The sequence below is a fragment of the Ruditapes philippinarum genome, unplaced genomic scaffold (assembly GCF_026571515.1).
Source record: "Ruditapes philippinarum isolate M1 unplaced genomic scaffold, ASM2657151v2 ctg1601_1_1_1_1, whole genome shotgun sequence".
Classification (NCBI taxonomy): domain Eukaryota; kingdom Metazoa; phylum Mollusca; class Bivalvia; order Venerida; family Veneridae; genus Ruditapes; species Ruditapes philippinarum.
The window spans coordinates 127439-153482 of record NW_026867017.1 but is presented as its reverse complement, the minus strand read 5'-3'; the positions used below and the strand labels follow the sequence as shown (position 1 = coordinate 153482).

The following is a 26044-nucleotide window of genomic DNA, read 5'->3' as shown; positions in this document are numbered from 1 at the left end:
TCAACGCAGAAACATAAAGCAAACAAAAAATAAGAAAAACAAACTCAGCTAGGGCTTCCATTAGTGGAAGTTCGGGAGTGATAAATATCGTTTTACTGTTAACTATGTAACTAATTTGCATGTAAATTTTATTTTTGAGTGACCAAGATCAGTTTTTGTCTTTCTTATTGTTAATACGCAACATGCTATAATTAATCTGATTAACAGATCCATGCTCACGGCTTTTTAATGATTAGATCTTTCCTTAGCAGTAAAAAATACTGTCGAAAAGATTTGCGTAAAAGAGTTTAAATGTCGTAAAACAGACACTTCTCTCAGACTTTACATCCGTTGGGAGTTTATTGTTTTGAACCGTGCGATTGACGATAAGATCTTGCAGGGAACCGTAGCCTACCATGGGCCCTCTATCAGCTGACAACAGAACAAGATTGAAAGGAAATGAAATTTTGTGCCATTTCAGAAAAAAGATATCTTACCATACAAACAGTTTTCCTTCTTTTGGATATAACTTATGTCATAAACAAAATAATTTACACCAGATTTGTCATTGCTGCTGCAAAATTAGGAACTGTATACATGTACAATCAAATTATATAACATTTCGTTTACATTAATTCTATGCATAGAAAAATGGCGGCTATTTTGGAAGGTGAAAACTTGTGGACTTACACAAAAATATGGATAAAAGAACAATCAAGACATCTAGACTACCGACATACGGTAAGTTCAAAAAAATCATTTTGTTCTACATAGCATTTTCTTTATGTTTAGGTGACAAAGAAATAAAATGAAGAAAGGTGCAGATAAGGTTGACGATTTGCCCATAACAACTCACCCCATTTTAGTGACGATTCGCCTCACTTTAATGACGAATCGCCTCACCAAGAAAATACCAGATTTATATGATGCGTGTACATGTGCATTATGAGGATATCTTCCCAGCATCCACATCAGTTGAATTATGGCCAGATTTCAACGTTGAAATAAGGTTGGATTTATATTCGGATTTGAAAGTTTAAACAACGTTGAAATTTCAACGTTGATACAACGTTGCAGCTTCAACGTTGGCACAACGTTGAAGTTTCAATGTCATTTAAACGTTGGAAACCCACCATGCTTTAATTTTTGGATATAAAGCAAAGTAATCAAGTTTAACAAAATATCAAGACAATATTAGATACTTCAGATATTTTATTTCAAAAATACAGTTCAAGTGCAGCTTAAATAGTTTAACAATTAAGCTACAATCTGTTCCAATCTTTTCTTTTAGATCTTTCTGGGTATGTCAAGTGTTTCATGATTGTGTTTGAGTACTTCTTTGGCTGTCTCTTACTGCTTCTGCAATTAAAAATAAGAAGTTTGTAGTTTAAAGTGACTTGGTCAATCTCAAATTTTACATATAATTTCTCATTTTAATAGTGATTTGTTTTATCTTTAAATGCTTATCTCTAAGATTTAAAATCATAAAACAGCATAGAAATTGAAACATAGCTAAGTTTCATATTGACAGCAAATACTGTACATAAAACAACAAAATCTTTTAAAAAAGAAGCTATTTAAAAGTTTCACCTATGATTAGTAAGAAAAACTGCTCCCCGTCAGTTACTTGCAGCATATTCCGAAGAAATTATCATTCTAGGCTCTAGCTTAGACCATTTTATGCAGCATCCTGAAATCAACAAACAGGTAAATTTTATATTGATAATGTTACAGGAATATTCTGAAAATAATATATTTTAAGACAAGATAAATATCTAGTAGTTGAAAAATTTATACTTTGTATTGTAAAGAAATTCAAATATATAAATTAATAAGAATTAATTTCAATTTAACAAACCTGACAGTCCTTTTCATGTTGAATGTATGGTATACAGGCTACAGCTGCAATACTCTAAATTTCAGCCATGACCAGGATCTAGAGTATAACATAATATATAATAAAATAGAAATAGATTATTATTCCCTATAAATTAACGACAATTAAATTTTAAAGTTTAACACTCAACTTTGTTATTTAACTTCTTAATTATGTATTTTTTTCAAACTTATTAACACTGTATTGTACTATCACTAAAATATAAACAAACATGTAGTTATATTGACGAATCGTCTTGGAACGTAAATTATGTGGGCCGAACAACTTTATAGGTTTCAATTTTATAATTGATTAAATTTTAATTAGGATATAGTACAGAAAAATGTTTAATAATATGAAAAATAAATTAAAGAAAGACAAGATTTGTAAAATCATAAATTGCCAAGGACATCAATAACTTCGTGTTTACAAGGCCTACAGTACTGAACCCAAATCATTCAATTAGGTCGCGAAAACGTGTCAAATCAACTAAGTCATGTTTTTTTCATCTCTCATATATTTCTTAAAGTAAATTAAAGTAGAATTTTAAAAATAAATAATTACAATTTAGAAAATAATCAGTAAACTAAAGTAAAACATTACGGTAATACCCCCGAAATCCAAATAAATTGCCGAATCGTGTTGTTTTCAAATTTTGAAACAGCGCCACCATTTGCACGAACGATAATCATAGACAAACAAACAAAATCAAAGACCGCAACAATTACTTCCCCTGACCAGCGTTAATTATTTTTTAATTAAAATTATTCATAAAGAACTAAAAAATAAAACAACAACAACAAAAAATATTATCTAATATTTGAAGCGTTAATAGAAAGTGAAAAAATATTTCCAACTTTATTGTTTGAGCGCTAATTTTGAATATTCGGAAAAAAATTGTTACGCAAATTTTCCTGACAAAAATCACTTACAGACAAATTCAATAAAGAAATAATAACACAAAATAAGTGGTATAAAGGTTTATATAATGATTAAACTAAATGAATCAACGTTGAATATGCATTGGCAATATATCCGTATGGTCGCCCACAGTTGAATATTGGTTGAACAACGTCACGACCATATTTCAACGTTGTTTCAATGTTGATGTTGAAACAACGTTGTGTGCCTGCTGGGTATGTACAGTCCATTTAAAATACACAAATCTTCATTGTTACACAGCCCATCCGAGCATTTGAATGTGATAAAAACTGATGTTTTTTTTTAATTTAAAGTGGCTTCAGAAGACTATTTTCTTTTACTTAGTTATTTCGTGGAAAACTGTAAAGAGCAGCAAAGAAAGGAAAGAACGTAAAACACAGCAACTCTGATGAGATGATAAAAAGCAGATAGACGGGAAATAATAAAAAGCAGATGGCCTAGTCTTTGATCCAGAGGCGTTGGTTATTAGTAATTGGACGAAATGACAATTATGAGTCTTTGAAGCGTAAGTATAGGACTACATATATATATTTAAATCATTTTAAAAATGACAATGTGCTTTTTAAATATTAAGTAAATGATGAATAATAATACTTCTCAATCTGATTATTGTTTATGTATATAGTTTAATGTAATATATGTATATAATTCAATGCCATGGCCTTTCAAATTCATTTTAAACAACTTTAAATGAAGCAAATGGTAAAAACATGTGGGCATAAAACACAATATTTATTCATTTCTCTGTTGAAAATGAAATGAACATACTCCCGTTTGTGTTATGAATAAATCTATATCTATCATCAGACTGTATGGAATATACTGGTTTTTTATTCAATAGAACAGTAAAGTCCAAAGTGGTCGAGTCCTTAAACTTGTGTATTTGATTGAAGTTCAAATTCAGATTGTATTGCAAATAGAACGACAATATATTGTCCTTTTTTGCAGAGTGATATGTCAGAAGTCTGATTTTAAATGTTGATGTTTTATTTATTAATATGAGAATTTTCTTTTCTATTTCAGAAAATGTCATTCATTGCTTCAGTAGAGATATTCCAACATTCAATGATTATAGGAATATAATAAACATGTACATAAAAAAGTGTAGCTACAGAGAGATACTGAAGAGGAAAGGCAAAGACGCTTTCAGACTGAAATAAAGTCAAAATATATTGACGTGACGAGCTAGATTCTGAGATATTTTCGTTCTGGGTCAGAACTGTAGGCGAGATATTGTCCAGTCACAAATAGCACAATATCTAACTGAAATAAATCCCTTGTTTCTAAAACTAGAAATATATTCCTACCGCAGAATTATTCCCCTTTTTAGAAGGATTTACTCCAAACTTGAATTTTAAGTTTCCTATCAACTCCCATATCATAATAATATGACAAAATTCGTAAAATTTGCCCTGCCCCAAGAGGTCACGAACATAGCTAAATAATGAAATAGAAAAAACTCATTTTGGAATGTAGAGATATTTATAAAATGATAACAGGTTATTACCTGTTTGATTTGCAGGGATATTTATGAAATGATTTTGGGACATTAAAAGGACATTAATTATGATTTAGAGTTTTTTTAGTGTTATAATGTGGTGGCATAGCATTTTTTCACAAACGTAAATCTTGTTGTATATTCTTGATTTCTCTATTAAGCTTTTGTTTGTAAAAAATAAAAGAAAAATAAATAAAATTTATCAAGACATATTATTATCATTATTTTATTTTTTCTCCGGAATTGACACCATCTTTTAACAATTTATTGGCACCTGCATTTATTAAAAATACATTAGATGAATACAAACAGGCAAAACTGATTTCTTCATTAATTGAGTCATTAATCCATTGAATCTCGGGTTATGGAAGAACAAAGAATACAATTTATTAGTGATTAATTAACAATTTATTTGTAATTCATTAATAATAATTTGGTCAGTGAACTCAATTTATTGCCAATTGATTGACCTAATGTGTTGTCAATTCATAGACTAAGTCGAGAAAAGGACCCAATTCATTACACATTTATTAACCTGCTTTATTAATAATTAATAATCAGTTGATAAATGGACCCAATTCATTACCAATTCATTTAACTGATTTATTTACAATTTATTTATAATGCAGTGGCTCATTTGCATGTCATTTCCTTCTATAATAAATTGTGAATAAATTGTAAATTAATTCATTTATTATACTGATTTATTCCTATCTTCTTCTTTTTTTTTGTTTGGGAACGATTTCATTTTTTGCTTGTTTATGTCTAATTTATTATCTATCATTTCTCATTTGTTTGCTCTATTTTCTATTTCCACTGCAAGTTTAATATTGCAGATCGCTTCCTTGATTGTATGATTTGCGAATTTTGCTCAAAAAGGGGATTTAAAGTCGGGTAACATGGAATGAACCTGTTTTGTAATATGATATGCTCTCTAGTCACGTGTTTTTTTTAAACTCGGTGTAGACTTGTCTCTTTGATACTAGTTTGATAGAATGCTTTGACATGTAAACATATGCTTTAGTACTTAGAATAAAAACTTATATTTTTAATAATGTTATAGTAATAACTGACCATCGGTCATTCAGACAATAGAACATGGTGTAAGAAGTAAAGCAGTAAGGTCCATGTACAATAGTATATATAGTACAAATGTACTATTATCTGAATGACCGATGGTCAGTTATCACCATGACATTATTAAGTACATATATAAATTTTATACTAAGTACTGAAGCATATATTTACAGAAATGTTTATGTGGACATTTATATAAGACAACATAACAGGGTATTTACTCTTAAGGTAAGTGTGCTTGTTTTAATAAAAGTCTGCGTAATGTAGAAGGGTCTGATTTGATTTTTTTTTAACTTTGCGTGATTAAAAAGTATCGTGACTGAATAAATAATATGGTCACCATCCTTCTTTTTGAGTTTTAAGTCTCTGCAATAAACATGCTCATAAAAACAGAATGTTATTGTATCAATCCTACAATATTATAATGTAACATTCATTTTTTTTAAAAAAATAACAGAAGTGCTGTGATGTGCCATTTTAATAATAACAGAAATCTTGAAATGGGTCATTATTAACTATAACAGAGATGTTAAATTGTGCCGTTTTAATTTTATAACAATCATAGGATATCAAGTTAAGAAGCTTTTGCAATTCGACAACTTGATGTATGTTATACTTTTTTTTATCTTTTACGTTATAATTAATATGGGAATGTTGATAAATATTCAGACGATATTTCGGAACTCACCCACAATTGTGATGTACTGAAAAACGAGCGAACGGCTTTTCCGAGATGGACCGGACGGCTAATTTTATGTATTGTTTATGCTATTGTCATCTAATTCATTTAAGTTGTATGTTTTCGAATATAGATCAATGTTATTTCGTGTAGGATCGTTGAAGGTTTCCAATGATCTAAGCTGTTGCAAAAAGACAATTAGATTACCCGGGACAATTTCCCCCTGACGAAATGAACGACGATGTGTTGAATATCGAACTTCCAAACCCTCAAAATAATCTGCATTTTCGTGAAAACGTGACAAGAACATGTCCTCCGTGCAAAAAAATATCTCCTGGAAGATTCCTGAGGTTCGTATTTCGCTCCTTTTCGAAACTATTGGTCCAGCAGCGAAAGGGCAAAAGGTGGAACGAAAATCTCACTGTTGAGCGCAAGGCGATATTAAGTTGGCGTATTAGGAGTGTCGACTAAAAATTCCTATAAATAAAAGCTTTAGAACATAAAATAAACATATTATTATGTGAATTGATAAAGTTTCAACACCTATAGCGTAATTAAACGTAATAGCAAACAAAAACCTTTGTCTGCTGTAGATTCCATATTTATGTTAATTTTGACGTGGTCCCGACATTGAATCATATACATGCCACGATATAGGAAGTCACGTATTCGAGGTCAATGATGATTTTATGTCCATTTAAAAACACGTGTCTGTGCAAAATTCGACAAAATCGGACATGTTTTAGTTCTTCCGGTAACAAATGTTTCTAAACAGGCGCGTGTAAGAGACCACCAAGAGTAGTTTATTTTGCACAAAGAACAAATTCTTATGATGTATTGATACTTCTTTTCTCGTGCATTTTTTCATGAAATCCGAAGTGCAGAGCGTGTCATGTTGGAAGTTTACTATTCAACAAATCGTCGTTCACTTCGCCGGGGGGGGGGGGGATACCCACCCGGATTTAATTTTATTTTCGCAACAGCTTAGATCATTGGAAGTCTTCAACAATACTACGCGGAACTGCATTGATCACTTAAAATAACTCAAATTAATTACAAGACAAAAACATAAACAAAATTTACAATTAGCCGTTAAAATCGATCTTCGGCTCCATCTTAGATATGCCTATTTGTCGATAGAATGTTTTATTTCACAGTGAAAATTATCAAACTATAATTTCACAATTTTCAATGAAGAGACTACTTTTTAAAGATTTTCCCCACGTGTGATAAGTGTCAAACTGAAATGTTTTTGTTTTGTTTTTCATGAAATAAATACTTTTAATTTCTAAGTCCTTTAGAAATGTGTAGAATATTTTCAGTGGTAAAGTTTATCTGATAGAGCATTCATTGACTAAACTAGTCGAAAGTGTAATGATGATTTTGTACATTTAAGTTTGCTTTTTTTCAGATTCACTCTCCGTATAATTATCAATTAAAAATCGAAAGCCCGATAATATTATGATTAAGAAACTTCTTTTGCGATTTCATGATATATTAAAAACTGTGAAATTATGTCAATTCCGAAGCCACGAGGAAATGAAAGAGTAGATGTTTTGGCTAAAGAATCCTTAAATTATCGACCAGTAGATTTAGCGTTACCAGATAATTATTTTAAACCCTCAATAAGTAAATATTTCATCTGAATGGAAAACAAATTGGGACAAAGCTATATTTAACAAACTTCATGATATCAATCCTTATCTTGATAAACCACCATGTAAGTTGTTTTTCTTGTATTTACAAATGGAAATATTAGAGTTATACATTCTAACCTTTTACAGGAGACGATGCTCAATTTTGTATAGCTTTGTAACATTGCACAAAGATCCGACCCCAGAGTGCGATAAACTTCACAGCGCACTTTGAGATCAAGCGCACTTAGGGGTCAAAATCGAGATATTGACCCCAAAGTGCGTTGATATAAAACATATCAACGCACTTTGGGTTCCAGAGTTCTGAAGGTGTCAACTGAGTTCTGCTTATATACTGAGTCCTGACTTATTTTTGATCCGCGACATTGAAATAATTGAGGTGGAGATCAAGAAGACGGTCGATACAAGATACAATGTTCGTTTAAATATCGCTGTGGAATATTACTAAGGGCAAATTCTGTAGTATAATAAAAAGATGTGTTTGATTCTTTAGTAGTAGTAACATGTAACAAAAAAGATGTGTTTGATTCTTAAGTGGTAATTAAATATTAATTTAACCACTTAAATATTCTTTTTTTTTTTAAATGTGACCATATAACAAACTACTGTAGAATACTTTACGGTGACCGGTTGCGGTCATTATAAACACGCATTTTTTATCGTTTTTTCATAAAATGTCGCGGGCAACTTACAAACCCGAAAATCATACAACATGTCGCGGGGAACGTATGGACATTTGTTGGAAACAGCAAGGAACATATGACTCCAGTGGCCGGTAGCGTCCATGTATCCCTCGATTGTCTATAAGAAATTTTACAAAAAGAAGAGGGAAAAATCATAGGCCACGACTTTTTGTTCCTCAACAACGGTCTCATAAAATATTGTGGAATATAGTGGCCGCAATCGGCTGCCTAAAGTAGGCATATGTTTGCGTGACTTAGTCTACTATGTAGACAGAAAATGTCGCGCTTTCTTTCGTAAAACTCGACATTTTACGACAGATATGTAAAGAAAAACTCGATAGTTTCTATAATCCAAGACGTTTTGCGAAATTTCGACATGATATCTCGTGAATTTAAAAGTTGTCCGCGATATCTTATAAACTACAGGTAAAATTTCTCGCGGCTTTAGAATGGACGCTACCGGCCACCATAATTATACTTGAATTGTGAAAGTATTCCTAGAAATAAAAGATGTTTCAAAAAATATCCTGTTTTGTAATCAATTTACTTGATAACTTTTGGTGTCATATTGAACCTCATTTTAAATATGATGTGGATGTAATTAAAATGCAGTTAATCATCTAACGCATCTCATTTTCTGTATAAATGAATTGTAACAGGTAAGTTAGAAATAAAATTTATCATAATAAAGTTGTGTGATTGCTACAGCTGCAGTTCATTTCAAGCCTTATTCACAATCTTCGATATTCCAAATATGGACCACTATATATCGCTAATGAAAAAGTATATAAAGTCGAAAAATCATTAAAATTCTAGAACAAAGTTAGTAAAACAATTCATCTACATGATCATGACCAGTTAATGCATTACAGTAAATTTTGGTTTCCATCTCGTGTTAATCCTTATGATTTTACGTGTGTCATGTACCATTCATTTTGTTTTTTCGTAATTTTGAATGTCGTCCTGAGACTAAAAATTAAACTGTTTGGAGTAAAATTTAATGTCAACGTTAATTTACAATAAGAGACGGTTTCTATACTTTCTACAACATTCAACATAGAAAGATATAATTAACTAGTTCAGAAATGTTACCTCCCTTTAATACCTAATAATAGGGTAAATCCAGAATTTTAATGGGCCCTCAACATATCCTATCGTAAAGGGAAATGGTTTTTAATTAAATGGAAATATGGGTGACATGCATATTCTCTTCGGCACACAACGCAAGTTCAAGCGTAAAGCTAAAATAATGTGCTATTATCTAATCTTTATCACACACAATACACATCATACTTTCAGACCACTTCCCATGAATATAGAACATAATTTTATTAAATTGCTAATTGCAACCCTAAGATATAACAAAGCTAATTAACCTATCGTCTGCTATTGTTAGCTCGCCTACTTCGTTCCTTATTTTTAATTAACAATTGGCATTAACTACAAGATATTATTTCAAATATCACTTAAACTCTTGGCGGCGTCCGTGGCCGAGTGGTTAAGGTCGTTGACTTCAAACTTCTTGCCCCTCACCGCTGTGGGTTCGAATCCCGACAGGGACTTTGGATTCTTCATGTGAGGAAGCTATCCAGCTAGCTTACGGAACGTCGGTGGTTCTACTCAGGTGCCCGTTCGTGCCTGAAATAATGCACGGAGAGGCACCTGAGGTCTTTCTCCACCAGTAAAGCTGGAACGTCGCCAAAGGACCTATACTTTGTAACCCAAACAAACAAACTTAAATTCTTTCTTACTGGTTAAATTTTTATGACCCCAAAGTGCGGTCGTTCGTCTGATATTAAAAATGCAAATATACATGTTTCACGTACTTTTGGGTCAAACTTTGACACATGTTCGTGATAGAGTTTATGAAGTCAATTCACTAAGACAGCATTTTGCCAGCCATGATCGATATTAAAAGAAAATTAACTTCACTATCTCACATGTACCAAGACATCTTAGGCCTACTTATTTTAGTGTTAATTGGTGCTATGTGGCAAATGATGTGTCAGAGTCGCAAACATTTTGTATGAATATCTAAATATGCACATAAATATTGGAATTACTTTGTAAAGTTTATAACTATTTAATTTTTGTCATTCAGGCATCGGTTGTCAGTTTACGATTTTCTTTTAACGTTTTTACCGGAAGTCATTATTAAGCCTTTTATACGAACAGTGCATGAAAAAGATATGACCCACCTAATAAAATCATTTGACGGAAAAAACATAAATAACCCGACTCATTAGACAAGAGTATTAAAATGTGATAAATTAAAGTCAAAATTATATTCACTTAAATCATGCAGTATTATAATAACCGCGATATTAAGACATTTTTCTGATATAAGTAATACAAGTATTTCATTCACTTCATTAAGATAGAAAATTAATCTTGGTTAAATATTTTTTCTTCCTTTTAGTTTGTCATTGGTTGCATGAGACTATCTCTCAGTCAGATTGGTAATACACGTTTGAACATGTCTCTAATCTTTTGCATAACTTCCTCATTTTTAATTTTAATTAATGTATAGTATAAACTCATTTAGACAGTCTTTTTTAACATTTTCAATGGTTTCTAATTGCGGATTTTGTAAAGAATGGAGGTTTTGATGAATTTCAATTGTACGAAATGACAAATTGGTTAAATACGATAGGTAAATTTAATACTTGCACGAAAGATTATTAATGGCTGTCAACTTTAAAAAAATCAAAATCTGAAATATAACTCCACAAAAGTTGAAGGCATTATCGTAAAGAAATTAAAATTTTATCGGATTGCATGCATTTTATAATGTTCAAGGTTTGATGCGATAATAACGTGTCTTTGTCTTCAGTGTAAATGCAAACTGGCGTTCATTATCCTTTCACGTGATCAAGCTCTTTTTTGTGTACCATAATAATTTTAATATTTTGATATTGAAATTCCTTACAATGCACAAGTTCCATTTCTAGTATGACAATCCTACATACTAATATCAACAAGCTCAGACAAATTTAATAAAAAAATGTCATTCAGACGTTATTTGAGCTCTACAGTTAATAACACCTTTTTTTAAATAAATCAATACATGTTCAGAATCAATTTAGGTAGTTTTCTCTTTTGAAATTGACTTCATTGTAGGAAAAGTAACCTTTCTAAATGGTGCAGTTGAAATGCTCTTATAAACAATTCGTTACAAATAAATACATTTTCGTTACAGATACCGTTATATCTTAGATTTTACATTTCATTTTGCAAATAACATTTTGGAAAATACAGTTTCATCGAATTAAAGCAGATAGATAGATTATTTTATTCCCTCCAATTATGAAGAGCAGAACATACAATATATAAAAAAATACATCATGTACAATAATTTCTTAACACTGATAAATTAGGTTAACAACAAGAGATATTTTACAAAATAATACAGTAAGTATCACAACATTACAAGCATATGTATATTGTTATTTAAAGTTTTTTTAGTTTATCCATAAAGAAAACCAGTCTTGTCCGAAAACGAAAAAGACAAGAAATGGTTGATGGATATATCCAACGGCACAAAATTACAGTTGTTATAAGTCATTGCCACTCATATTATTTAAGAAACCAAACAGTCATGTCGAAATTAAATAATGCGTTTATGACCAATGCCTTAGGATGCATTTGATGTGATACTTAGATAGCAGCAAAGTTCTTTTACGTGCATGAGACAGAAAAGTTTGTTATACATATGACCAAGTGTATAGGATTATTTAAGGTTTTGTTTCTAACGACAATGTTTTATAAATGTATGACATGTATTGTCAGAGCAAGAGTATGTATTTACATAAACACTTATAATTTCATTATTATTATTATAAGCAGGTCTGGCATATCATGTAACTTAATTATGAACATGCATAATGTACATGTAAAAGTACTTATGTAGTGACCAACAGTATTAACAAAAAAGTATGTTGATAAGTAACACCTCACAAACACACACCATGTCATGCCTATTTATGTGTTGTTATTTTTCTAAAGGAACATAAAACTACAATTATATAAAAGACATATATTAGCAAAAGTAATAAACTTTGCATTGAAATATCAACTAAAAACCAAATAGATAACATAGTACGTATACATTATTTTTAACTATGAATGATCATTTTGGCATACAGCAGCATGTTAAGTCAGCGGCCTGTGTTAAACAAATGATAGAGTCGTCTTAAAAGAGAAAACCTAGCTTTCCTGACCTCGTCAAATGTCATGTTGAGGAGCATATCTAATTGTACATATCTAGGTTCGGTTTGTTAATCCAGTCTTAATAAAAGTTGATTCCTACGTCAGCTATGAGGTCCCATACATGTTGTCGTAAATAGGACTTCTTTGTGCAAAAGTTCAAGGTATGATCTACAATTTCAGTACACAAATTTAAACAGTTTTTATATTGTTCTATGCAAGAACGCGACATTAATATTCCAACGACAGACACTATCAAATCGCAACAGGGACGTAACTCTTTTTTGAAATGTTATTAGATTGTGTGAAGCCAACTTAGGTTTGTTATGGGGTATTGTCTCACGAGAAAACAAGACAAATGTAGAAACGACAATGTGTTATGCGCGATAAATATCAGTTAAAATGTATTATTTTATTTGATATTGCAGCAGAATTTTACATTTATTGCTAGAAAAGAATGGACTTCAAGATATTAGTACTGCTTCTAGCGTCTACCACAAGATGTGTCTGTGTGTTCATATCAACTCCTACCAGCAACGCTACAGAAAGACATCGCCTTTACACAGAACTTTTCAAAAATCAGGGCTACAACTCTAAGATCGCTCCATTCGAGGGTAAAAATCTCTCTCTTGGTATGATTTTTTTTTTAAATATTTCTGTAGTCTACATGTATATATCCAATATAAAACTCTTGTTGTATGAAAAACTGTGCAGCCTAATAGATGTGTACAATGTATATGATATCATGTGACATTGAATATACACAATACGTATTAGTTGTTTGTTTTTGTTTTGTTTTTTATTATGTTAAAAGCAAATGCGTTCATGCTGGTAGCATTATTCTCATTTCTTTCATTTAAGCGATTAGCATCGAGGAAGAGTCACTCTCTTTACCGAATGTAACGTAAATTAGGGATAACCGCATCGAATGTTAGCTAATCGAAAGTTAACTGCATAAAATTATGAATATAACATGAAAATTTTGACGTATGCATACGTTACATCAATATCAAGACAATAAAAAAACAAATATTTCAGATAAATTCTTACTATGGGAGATGTTACCATAAAATGGTCATTGCTAGTTTCCTATGTGACTTTCTGTCATTTAAAAATCTAGAGTTTATGTGAAAAAAAAATAAAAATATGATTGTCAATGTCTTTTTGAATGGTTTTTTTGTCAAGCAGTAGAAAGTAGAAGAATGCATTTCGAGATCTGTGATAACTATCATTGTATGCTCACATAAAATATTGTCATTGGCCCCTGTTCTCATTACTGTACTTAATTGTACCCGTTAAGTGTCGGATTTTAGCTTAGTAAATGGTTAAAGCCTTAGGCAATCAATGTCAATATTTTTGTTATTACAATTCTATTCTTATAATTACATAATTATTTTTCTAGTACGTATTTTACACAATGTCAATTGAAAAATGCATGTGGTTAATCTGTATGTCATAATAAATTGCAAAATAATAATGGTATGTAAAATTAGAGTTTCTTTCGACGTACTAAAATAATAAGTAAATTAATTGTAATTAATACTGTCACGGAACTTAAAAATAAATTAAAAAAATATTTGTTTTGAAAAAATATATTTGTTTCACGCCGCGAGGCAGTAGCATCATTAAATCACCAGGATGCATGCTGTATATTTCAAATCATAAATCGCCAGAGTGTATTTAAAAGTTGAATCATAGTTTGGAAACATTTCCATTGAAAATGTGTCAGCTTGAGTTAAATCATATACATATACATGCAAAGTGCGTTAACTGGGATGCATTATTATAACTGGGATGCAGGTATTAGTTATCCGCACTAAAGAGTATGTCTACATAATGTGATGACAGAGAAAGGGCTTGTATTCGGATGCTCGTAGATTAGTTTCTTTTTTCTGGGGTTTCCTAGGGGCTTTATGGTCATGCCTTACTGATTTGCTATGCTAGAATGACTACCAACTTGAATCAATATAGTTGTCACATATATAATTACATTTGTATACTTCAGTTATTAACAAAAAATTCTGTGTACGTTTTCACACCTTGATAGTTCGATTAGTGAAAAAAATCTTTACAATATCTAAAAAGCAGAATACGAATTTTATAATGAAAAAAAATACAAAGTTAAAAATATCACTTATATTTAATTGAACCTTCATAAATTCTGCAGCTCATTACTTATATTGGCGTAATGTATGATTTTATGACGGCGCCACTTTTGCCGACGCAAATAGTATACATTCAAAAGAATTGTTCTTTTTATGCATTAACATTCTTTTTAGAAAAACATAGATTTATGTTATTGTTTTCTTTGTTTCTTTATGGTGAGCTCGTAATGCTTGAATCAAAATAATATTTATTCAACATTCATTACAGTATCTTGTCATTATTGTTTCGTGTTTCGAAACTACGGAATAATTACATTTTTGAAACTCAAAATAGCTATCGGGTACGTGTGAATCAGCAAGTTAATACGATTTAACTTCGTTGACACAATCAATTATTTAGAATAAACAGTGACCATGATAAGTTGCCCAGCCATGATCTTGTATTCAAACATATCATTAAGCTTTTTATGGTAAACGTTTTTCGGACGAAGTTCGTCTGTTATCAGTTTGACTTCCTGTAAAATTAACAGGGAATTACTGAAGATAAGAATCATTTTACTTTGCCATTTAAAATTACAAACTGAAATCGGTGAATCTCATTGGTCATTCTAAAATAAAATGTAAATGATAGTTCTTACCATTCTTAAATAAAATTTTAAGGATATCTCTAATACAAAATGTAAGGGATAGTTTTGCCACTATATAAAATGAAATGTAAAGGATAATTCTAAAAAAAATGTACAGGAATGAGGATAGTTCCTTAACTTTTAAGTTAATTTGTAAAACAAAATACAATGTCAAATGTAAAAACAAGTAAAAGGGACACCTTAAATAGAAGTTGTCCTACTTTGGAAAATCATCAATATCAAAATACTATAATTTAATTCCATCTTTACAAAATGAGTATTTTCTTATCTACAAGAAATAATTATCATGTCACCGTTATGCAAGCATTGCTAACATTTCTTTTTGTAAAAACAACATAGCTTTGCATGTTAACAAGTATTTCTGCGGCCGGGAATCTTTTTGAAAGATACTTCTTGTTATTCATTTCATCATCCTTAAATGTAAAATCGTATTCAGTAATATAAAATTTAGGCACTTTTAGTCTGCCCATCTGTACTAGCAACGGAACGATGAGAATTAATTAATAATTTAGCCAATAGTCCACCGGACTTTTTGCAATGAATAATTTTGGGGCATTAGATGGTAAGGTTTTTGTTTCAGTAAATAATGTTTTTATGTTTCAGATGTAATCATTTCTTTCTTTCTTGAAACGATTATTGACTTTGATGAGATAACAGAAGTATTGAAGACAGCATCCTACATGAAAATAGAATGGAATGATACATACTTGCAGTGGAATGAAACCGAATACGACTTAAATGTAACATATAGGCCTCAGGTAACATTCCATACCTGGTGACGTATTGCCTTTCTCTACTTGTGTGGGGTAAACGAGTATTGTTCAGATATAGATACAACTACAAGCATAATAATGTATTGCATAATTGGTGCCAATTCATAATGTTCTATAAAAATAACTCGTACGTAGGAGATAAAAAAGCCTTAATTAGGAGTTTATATACCCCATCGTATGACTTATAGAAAGATATACATTACAAGAAAATTTGAAAAATGCACTAACGCATGATGGAAAAAGCTGAAAATTAGGCTTTTTATCTTCTACGTATGACTTATAAACTCCTACGAAGGAGTTATAAAGTCCTACGTAGGACTTATAAACTCCTAATTATGCTTTTTTATCTCCTACGTAGGAGTTATCTTTTTTATAGAACATGTTAAATTACCGCGCCAAGCATTAACAGCCGTTAAAGTAATATTTGGATATTTAGTGCATCTTTTAACTTTACTTGTAATGTTTACCTTTCTTTACTTTAAACGACTCACATTTGCACGAAAATGCTATAACGTAACCGGGTTTTATAACATCATTATAAACTCCTAATTAGGCTTTTTTTATCTATTACGTATGAGTTATTAAGTCCTACGTAGGAGTTATAAAGTCCTAAATAGGTTTTTTCATCTCTTAAGTAGGAGTTATCTTTTTTTATAGAACATGTTTAATTGGCACCAGGACGCTACCGTATAATCAGGAAATCAGTCTGGCATGCTATTTTCTGTCGACGGTCATAAAACCAACAATTACCTATCTGCAAAGACATTCGGTCTTAATATGAAAGAGGAAAGTAATGAGCAGGAAATTGTACATAGAAAAAAAGCACTAAGATCGGCACGCCGCAGCCGTGAGTCGAACCACGGGTTGATTAAATCTCAAATTTGCCGTATATGATTAACAACGCTAATTTGAATTTGCCGTAGCTTACAGCCTGTCGGACTCCTTTCTCGATATGTATAATGAATGCCTCCGAGGAAGCTCAAAAGCAACGGCAAATTCACATTAGCATTTTTAAGTAAATATGTGTATATATATATAGAAAAAGGAAATGCTGTCGTAACCATCTTTTTTTCAGAACGATGTTTGGAAGCCAGATCTAGTTCTAGCCAATTCAGTTAGACCATATGAAAGTCTTGGACATGAAGCTATCAAGGTTGAAAATAAAAATGACGGTCATATAGGGTGGTACCTTCATGAGGTACGTATATTTTATTACTGCTCAAGAATAACTTATTTTTTCAAATCACCTGATATAAACTGCATTGTATAATATATAATGAATACACATGCATTGTACTTAATCATTTACTAATGAGACATGACTCAAAAAAAGTTCATAAAATCTTTAAATAATCAAAATTAAGAAGTCTATGTCTATTGTTAAAGAAATATATAAATACATATATTTTCATATTCCAGGTGAAAACATTCATGTAAAATATGAGAGGATGTACTGTTTTTACCACCTAAGTTTTTTAACGAAACAAGCGTAGTAAATGTGTGCATCGTAAGTGCCTTCATCTTCCTTACATAGAATATTCAACTGACAACATGTATATCTATATTTCAGGTGTTTGAAACGGCGTGTGATATAGACATGACTTATTACCCACATGATGTACAAACTTGTAAAATAGAAATTATGTCTTGGAGCTACCCTGAAGTAAGCAAATTTTGTATCATACTTTCTGTTGAACATGTGTCAGAGATTAATCGTATTCGTATACATGCACAGTGCGTCAACTGGAGTGCAGGTATTAGTTACCCGCACTCCAGAGCATGCCCATTGATTGGCTCATTTTTTCTGGGGTTTACATATTGTGACCACAGAGACCGGGATAGCGATAGAAATATCATATTCAAATGCTCGTTCATTGGTTACTTTTTCTGGAGTTTCATATTGTGACAACAGGAATTGTGTTTTTATGTTTGACTATGATACAAAAGAGAAAGAACATAAACATAATAACACTTGGCAATCTGATCAATACTAGGGGCTACACCCCCTCGCACAAATCAGATAGCCTCTTGTTTTGATGTTCTTTCTATTTCTAAATGATGAAACAATCGCTTGCAAATAAACGTAAACCAAATTGACCATATAATACTACCTTCACTTCGTTTTATCAAAATGTTTCTTATAACCCCCGCATAACCTGTCGCATCTTCCCGACCCTTTACGTCAAACTTCGAAATAGCAACTCGAGCACAAAAGTTAGAATGCACGGGAGGATACAGTTTTTCGATCTTACCTACGTTATGTAACAAATAGTTATTTAATGCTGGGCGTTGATAACTAAATTTAGATATACTCGTATATTATACATATATAAATTTAGTTATCAACGCCCATCATTAAATAACTATTTGTTACGTAATAGCCGAGATGTTCTGATCTGGTATTTAACGCATATGACGTCACAGCAAATATTTATGCACGACCGTGCAATGTCACCTTTATTAAGTCGCGGGTATGCGATTTGAACAAATTATTGAAGATTGATGGCTCTACCAAGATACATACACTGACAAAATCTTTTGGCATTATTTATAAAATCATCAAATATTTTACATGAATTCTATCAAATGCTGTTATAAATTTGAACAAATAGATTCTAGTTGCCTGTCCCCTTGACATAATATGGTGAGTAATGGATATGTAATCCAGAATTCGCCAATTTGATCTCCGATGTAGGATTTGTGGTCTGTCACTTACAAATACGTAATTACTAGAAGGTTTTCCAGGAAGGCCAGTAAGGTAGACCCGACCTCCGGGATGTGTATAAAATGTGTTAAACTCGGCTTAAATAAAAAGTTGAAGCTAATGTGTTGCTCAAATAATCTTTAATGATATATTGTGTTCTGGATTTTTTGTCTTATTGCAGATAAAACTAATCGCAGATCCGGATCATGTAGATTTAACCTATTACGGTTCCAACCGTGTATGGAAAATCTTAAACACAAGTGTAACACACGAAGAGAGATTGCACGTGGATGTCATAATATATAAATTAGAGTTGAAGCGGAAACCCCAGCACGCTCTGTTGACATTATTTCTTCCAGTTCTGTTCCTAAACCTTTTAGGACTTTCTGTGTTTGCAATTCCTAACGGTGGTAACAGATCAGGGTACGCGGTTACAGTTATCCTGGCTTTCTCCTTCTACTTGACCATTGTAGATTCTGTTATGCCTCCGCACTCCGAGAAGATACCACTCTTTTCGATATATTTGGTTATTCAAACTGCCCAGTCAACAATCATCACAATTTTATCTGTACTTTTAACGAAAGCAGAATTAATGGACAAGGACACGGCAGTACCACGTTTTCTTGTGTTTCTCGTTAAAATTAGCAAAGTACGCTGTAAGAAAAATACCAAATCTAACAAGGTCTGTACAACTGAAAGCATTGAGACAGAAGCAATTTCGGATAACAAGACCGATAACAATAAGGAAGCCACACACTTTACTTGGGACATGGTTGTCGACGCCGTTGATAAAATAGCAGCAATATTCTTCACTTTAACTTTTGTTTTTACTTCCGTAGGTTTCTTTTGTGCAATCTTTCTTTCAAACTAATGACTGTTCCATTTGACAAAATGTACATTTCGTACAATGATATTTACATTTGAATATGAAGTAAGTTTTAACTTAAATTAGATCATTCGATTTTCCTTCAATCACTTATAATTCTATATGTTTCTTTATAATGAAATGGAAATATATCTGATTTTCTATCCAAATTGACGAATTAATTAAAAATAATAGTGCGTTTTACCGTTGAAATTTGAGGATTTAGAATGCTTTAAAGGGTACAGATACCACAAGTATAAGCCTTCATGAATACAAGTTTACGTCACCGCTGAACATATACTTTTTTCAATTCTGCCACTAATGCATGGATATTTGAAATATATATAAAAAGACGTGTCTTTATAAGTGTAAGTATATTTTCTACATTTAGCGCGATAACTTACCTGTTAGTACTTTCACTGTTATAATCCATAGTTTTCCACTTGATTGGTTTACTTAACTATGTATGTGCACTGTATAAATGTTTATTTATGTATACAACGCATTTTGATAAAACAGGACGAACGGCTTACTTTCTCTAATGTTATTTTCTGCCACTTATTTTTACAAAAATGGCTGCCGTAAAGATTACAAGTCACGAAAACTCCGTGACGCATAAAATCACTTTATAAAAACTAATGTGAACATAGTACAATTTATGATAAAACCTCTTGACAAGGATTTACTTTCATTCTTTAGAACTTTCTCATTTTATTATGTTTCATCCATGAACACCTTATTTATCTTTTGGTAAAATACTTTGATTGCAGAACTCTATTGAAATCAAGGAAATTCTTGTTGAATTAATTGAATTTGAATAAAATAATGCACAAACTATGTTTAGGGAGCTGCATTCCCTATTACTGGTCAAGAGACTTTTGTCTTTTCTGCCAGTCATTTTAATGTCGACATGACACTATTTATTCAAACTGTATATACCTGTAAATAGTTTATAGTTTGAAAAGAATTATATCTTATCTGTGTGTACTCAAAAATGTTTATTTCTTTACAAATATCAAATCTGAGCAAAATATATCTTTGTTAAACCAGAGCAAAATAAAGTAGATTGAAATTTGATAAATAAATTTGTACAAGTAATGGCATACTAGCAATTATACTACAAGAACAAACCATTCACATGTCATTTTATGCGAGGCAATACGATCGGCATGTGATTTATTTATTTAAAAAAAAGACATGTCTTTATAAGTGTAAGAATGTTTTCTACATTTAACACGATAACTTACTAACCTGTTAACACTGTCACTGTTATAATCCATAGTTTTCCACTAAATTGTTTACTAAACCATGTATTTGCACTGTTAAAATGTCTATTTATGTATACTACGCGTTTGATAAAACAGCACGAACGGCTTACTTTCTCTAATTTTATTTTCTGCCACTTATTTTTACAAAAATGGCTGCCGTAAAGTTTACAAGTCACGAAAAACTTCGTGACGCATTAAAATCATCAAATAGATATTTTTCTTTAAACAAAATACAGCTATATAAATTACTGCTGATTATAAATATTGTTTACAACACATGTAAATGTGCACGTATATTCACTTTATGAAAACTAATGTGAACATAGTACAATGTATGATAAAACTTCTTGACAAGGTTAGAATTTTCTCATTTTATTATATATCAAGGAACACTTTATATATCTTTGGTAAAATACTTTGATTGCAGAATTCTACTGAAATCAAGGAAATTCTTGTTGAATTAATTGAATTTGAATAAAAGAATGCACAAACAATTTTTGGGGAGCTTCCCAATTACTGGTCAAGAGACTTTTGTCTTTTCTGCCAATCATTTTAATGACACTATTTATTCATACTGTATATACCTGTAAATAGTTTATAGTTTGAAAAGAATTATATATTATCTGTGTGTACTCACAAATGTTTATTTTTTTACAAATATCAAATTTGAGCAAAAAATATCTTTGTTAAACCAGGGAAATATAAAGTAGACTGAAATTTGATGAAAATTGATAAAAGTAATAGCATACATGTTCGAACAAACCATACGCATGTCATTTTATACCGGTCAATAAAATCGGCTGCAGTTTTCAAATGTGATTTATTTCACTAAAAAACAAAAACAACAAAAAACATTTTGTTATTTCATAAACGTCAATTTTTCTGAAGAAGACTAAACATAGAAAGCTAAAGAAAAGCGTTTGTTTTTATTGAATTGATTATATATTTATTTCAATCCTGATATATGTATGTTTAAAATTGGAGAACAATTTGTTTTTGTTTGTTTCTTTCTTTTTTGTGAAGCTTTTAATGTATTTTTTTTAATGTTTTCTTTGGTTTTTATGCTGCACTTTAATATGTAAATACATGACACGTTATTGTCGACATTTGAATGTGTTCATGTTATAACTATTTCCATTGTAACTTATCCTTTCAGATACAACAATATGTTATATGATTAACAGACGCAGTTTGTTTCTCTAAAGTTCGTTCAGAATAGTCTCAAGAGCAAAGAACATCAATTTAATGATTGTAATCTGCCGAATGTCGAATGAAAAATGCACTATAATAGTCTTAATTAACCAGTGACTGTATTAAATATTCAGGACTTATTTTTAACACAAAATCAGTTCAAAAATTTTCTAGATTAAAAAGCATTGAGATGAAGTGCGGGACACAATTTTAATACTATTTGTAAATAACTGAAAATAGTTAATTCAATGTTCGAAAACGTAGATTAAGTCAAATGTCGCAGAGCTAGGACGACATAAACACGTTAAGATATTAAACATAAAATGACAAAGAATTAATAAAATTTAAGAAAAAAGAAGACAATGACAACAGCAATCAGTTTATGATGTTGAGACATTATATGAAGATGGTCGCTACTGGAAAAAGAAATCTTCCCAGCCATTTTCATCTTAGATACATACTTGTCATAGCAAACAACAATTTTGTAGGAGTTTATATCGGTGTATAAGTTTACATACTCCCCTTTATAAAATACGATACCATTTTCCAGGGTTACTATACTATTTTCACAAGTGTTTGCCGGAATTATTACCAAATCACAGAACTGTAGAGTAGTCATGGCGATTGGATATGGACATACAGGCGTCTTGTCGTCAATTAACAGTAGAATTTCCGATATTTTTCCCAATGTCATTGTATATTTAACGTTCTCATTAACTTCTACTCTGATCGGAAAATCTTCTTTCTTCTCTCTGCTGTTGTAAAATGATATTTTACTGGTTAAAATTTCGTAATCTTTATATATCGACGTCCGTTGTCTGATGTGCTTTGTCATTTTGACCATAACTGCAATAAAATAGCCTTCCACAGCAACGCCGATAACTTCTTCATTACATATTGCCACTGCTGTTTCCTTATGGTGCAATACAAAACGGCGGGCTTCCATAAGAACTTGGTTGTCGTTAAATTTGATTGTTTTATATAAAAATCTTAGATGATAAGACAAACTGGCACCCGCAATTCCCGAAAGAAACGGCCTGCAAAATTTTTTAACTTTCTTGTGCCCGAAAGGACAAGTTTTTTTTATGCACTCGCTCTGTAAAAGTAAACGGAATTCGTTTGCTTAAATTCAAGATAAAATCTAATTTTCGATACAAGAATTCGCATCTTAGCAATATTAAAATAATTTCTTTTCATTGCATCAATATAAAGAAAAATGTTAGCAACTATAAAAAGATTTTAATATCTCAGATAATAAGACATATGAATCATCTTACCAGTTTTTGGGTACTCAACTCTCCGTTAGGACATTGGCCCAGACTGTATGATCCTTCCTCGGTTTCCATTGACAATAAAGCTGAATCAGTAATTATTGAAATCTTGCCTTGTATGTTTGACATATTTCGCTGTAAATAACAAGCTTCTAGATTTTCGTTGCAAGCAAGACAGTAAACATTTTTATACACACCTTTATAACCAATGACCGGGTTGTGTAATTCTTTACAAGCATCTTGAAATTTGTGGGGTAATCTAAACCTGGGACAATTTGATATCAAATATCTGTCATCAATGCAAATTTGGGCTGTTTTAGACGGGGGATTCCACAGGAGGAGCCTTACGTCTTCAAGCATTATTTTCAAACCATTGGACGACTTTGCGACGAACAATTCAAGAAGATCATTGCAAACTATTTCAGATTCCCATCGGATTATGTCGAAATAATCATTGTTACATTTTGCACAGTGTATGTTTCTGTAATTTTGTTCTGTAGTTCTACTGTATACAGGAATGATTTCATCTAAATGCTCGTCATTCGGGTACATGCATTTCGTGAATATGTCAGTATACTTTGTGCGATTCTCAGTAGCGGGGCAATATTGTTGCAACGAGTACCGATATTGGCCTTTCCCGATTGAAGATAAACTAGGGTTTCCCTTAGACGTTTTAACACACCTGAATTCGTTTGTATCGTGGGTGTTATTCGAGATACAAGGTGGACAGCAATGATTTATCATTTTGTCAGGTTCTGCCGTTATTTCATACGAGAAGCACGTTTGATATGGGCAAAATGTTTCAGTTATATTCGCCTGCTCACCAAGACCATTAATGAAAGGAATGTTTAGTTCAGCATCTACAATAATAACAAGTATGTAGAAATATATAAATTGATAACACGGTTTGAACAGCATATTCCACATTTAAATATCACTAGCGAAATTTAAATCAATATCACTGGATGATACGGATTCTTCTAAATTTTCAGAAAAAAAAAAGTTTTAACACTTATAACACTATCTTCGATTCATCTCACATGTGAAATCAATCTGATGGTACACATCCATGAAAAAGTTCCGATATTTTCTATTTCATCAATATTTCATCAAACATTTTCACAATATTGCATTCAGTGTCAAATGAAGTTCTTGTTGAAATGTCTAGGAAAGTCATAGTTTATATACTCACTGCGTTTCTCTTTGTATTCTTCTAGCCAATAAAATAACAGATAAAAAATTCGCATGTTATTATGTTCTCACTTCGTAGTAATTGTGTTTATAATTGCCAACTTTACTTTCACACTCTAGATTGTACATCCATAACACCAGGTCTTATTTCATGGCACGCTCAGTTAATACTAACAATTTGTGTTTTGTACTCTACGCAGATGGTTGAACAATTTGACACGTCATGTTAGCGACGTCATCTCTGTGAAATCACTCAGCTTTCTTCACACCAAACTGAGTGTGTATCATGTGTTGTATAAGTATTAGTATAAGCATGTGATATAAGCTTAAAGAATATCATGCAAAGTTAATTGTAATATAAAACAATATTGGTAGAATATGTAGGATTTCTAAACATTATTTTTGTTATATATAAAATACTTTTCTCTTATGAATGTACATGTACTCATTTTTAAAATTCCTGAATAGGAATTGATGAGAAGCAAAACTTAACAGAAAATTGCAGACATTGTTGGTTCAGATATATTTATTTTATCTGTTCTTAGTAATTATAACATATAACCAATGTCATGATTTCAAGCATAAGTAAAAATCAAATTTTCTGAATTAATTTCATTGATATTAGTTAGGAAGAAATGGTCAGAATATTTAGAGCTCTTTCTGACCTTACATATATCCTACACATTCAAGTCTGATTATATGTTACCGAAATTCGATCAATTTTAGTATAAAAATATTCCGCACAATAGACATTTTAATCCACATTGACAGTTATTTGACACAGGATTGAATTACAATTAAAGTCCCTGATATTCAATTTGATAAATATTTACTTTATATTGAAATAATATCGCAGAATATCGCGGTACAATTGCAAAGTCGCATAAAGATTGAAGCAAGAATTCTGAAGAACAAGGCATAATTATTTGTTTCTTACGTGTTATCGTAAAAAATACCTCTAGTCCACCGACAGTATGTAAAGTTCCGGATGATCTGTCGGGAGATAGGAGAATATTTCATCCCATTCTTGCAGAGGTTCATGTTCGACGGAAAATCGGGCAACTTCTAAAACGATGGATGAGAGATTTTATGTTTTATCCGAGATATAATGTGACATTTAAGATCCCAAGTATTATAAAACAAATATCATGAATTCATTAGATGCGATTAACTGACCTGTTTTTGTTACGCTAGGCCCCCGTACGTAGGGCGACATATAGTAATCACACTGTTCGTCCATCCGCCGTCTGTCCGATAATCTTGTCCTCGCTTCATCTACAAAACCGATGGGGGATTTCAGTGAAAATTCATAGAATTGTTTGTCACCATGCATAGTAACATAGTATAGTTGTGCATAGTATCTTGACTTTCCGCTTCAATTTTGAGCACAGTTATGGTCCCCTTAATGGCCAATTTTCGAATAAAATAAGCTTG

The 26044-nt window shown here is 31.4% G+C and overlaps 1 protein-coding gene and 1 long non-coding RNA gene across 4 annotated transcripts; one reads left to right on the top strand and one right to left on the bottom strand.

Moving 5' to 3' along the window:
• Positions 1–1569: 1569 nt before the first annotated feature.
• LOC132734505 (uncharacterized) lies at positions 1570–2533 on the bottom strand. Its single transcript, XR_009626322.1, has 3 exons — positions 2467–2533; positions 1838–1915; positions 1570–1669 (listed from the first exon to the last, which is right to left on the bottom strand). It is a non-coding gene; the product is annotated as an uncharacterized LOC132734505 (long non-coding RNA).
• Positions 2534–5387: 2854 nt separating this feature from the next.
• On the top strand, positions 5388–21990 carry LOC132734504 (neuronal acetylcholine receptor subunit alpha-7-like). 3 transcript variants are annotated; one of them, XM_060721249.1, is made up of 6 exons: positions 5388–5600; positions 13047–13227; positions 15951–16105; positions 17196–17318; positions 17691–17783; positions 19006–21990. In XM_060721249.1, exons 1-6 carry the CDS (start codon positions 5448–5450, stop codon positions 19693–19695), a joined length of 1395 nt encoding a protein of 464 aa, XP_060577232.1. In that variant the 5' UTR covers positions 5388–5447; the 3' UTR covers positions 19696–21990. The 3 variants fall into 3 exon arrangements, with proteins under 3 accessions (XP_060577232.1, XP_060577234.1, XP_060577233.1); XM_060721251.1 differs by having other exon boundaries at positions 5392–5600; positions 13027–13227; XM_060721250.1 differs by having other exon boundaries at positions 5392–5600; positions 13024–13227.
• Positions 21991–26044: the final 4054 nt, after the last annotated feature.

What these genes read in the sequence shown, in the direction of transcription:
- LOC132734504 (XM_060721249.1), top strand. Translation starts at nt 5,448, where the DNA reads ATGTACTATTATCTGAATGACCGATGGTCAGTTATCACCATGACATTA. An exon ending in ACAGGGTATTTACTCTTAAG is followed by an intron (nt 5,601 to 13,046) that starts GTAAGTGTGCTT and finishes ATTTATTGCTAG; the next exon opens with AAAAGAATGGACTTCAAGAT. An exon ending in GGGTAAAAATCTCTCTCTTG is followed by an intron (nt 13,228 to 15,950) that starts GTATGATTTTTT and finishes TTTATGTTTCAG; the next exon opens with ATGTAATCATTTCTTTCTTT.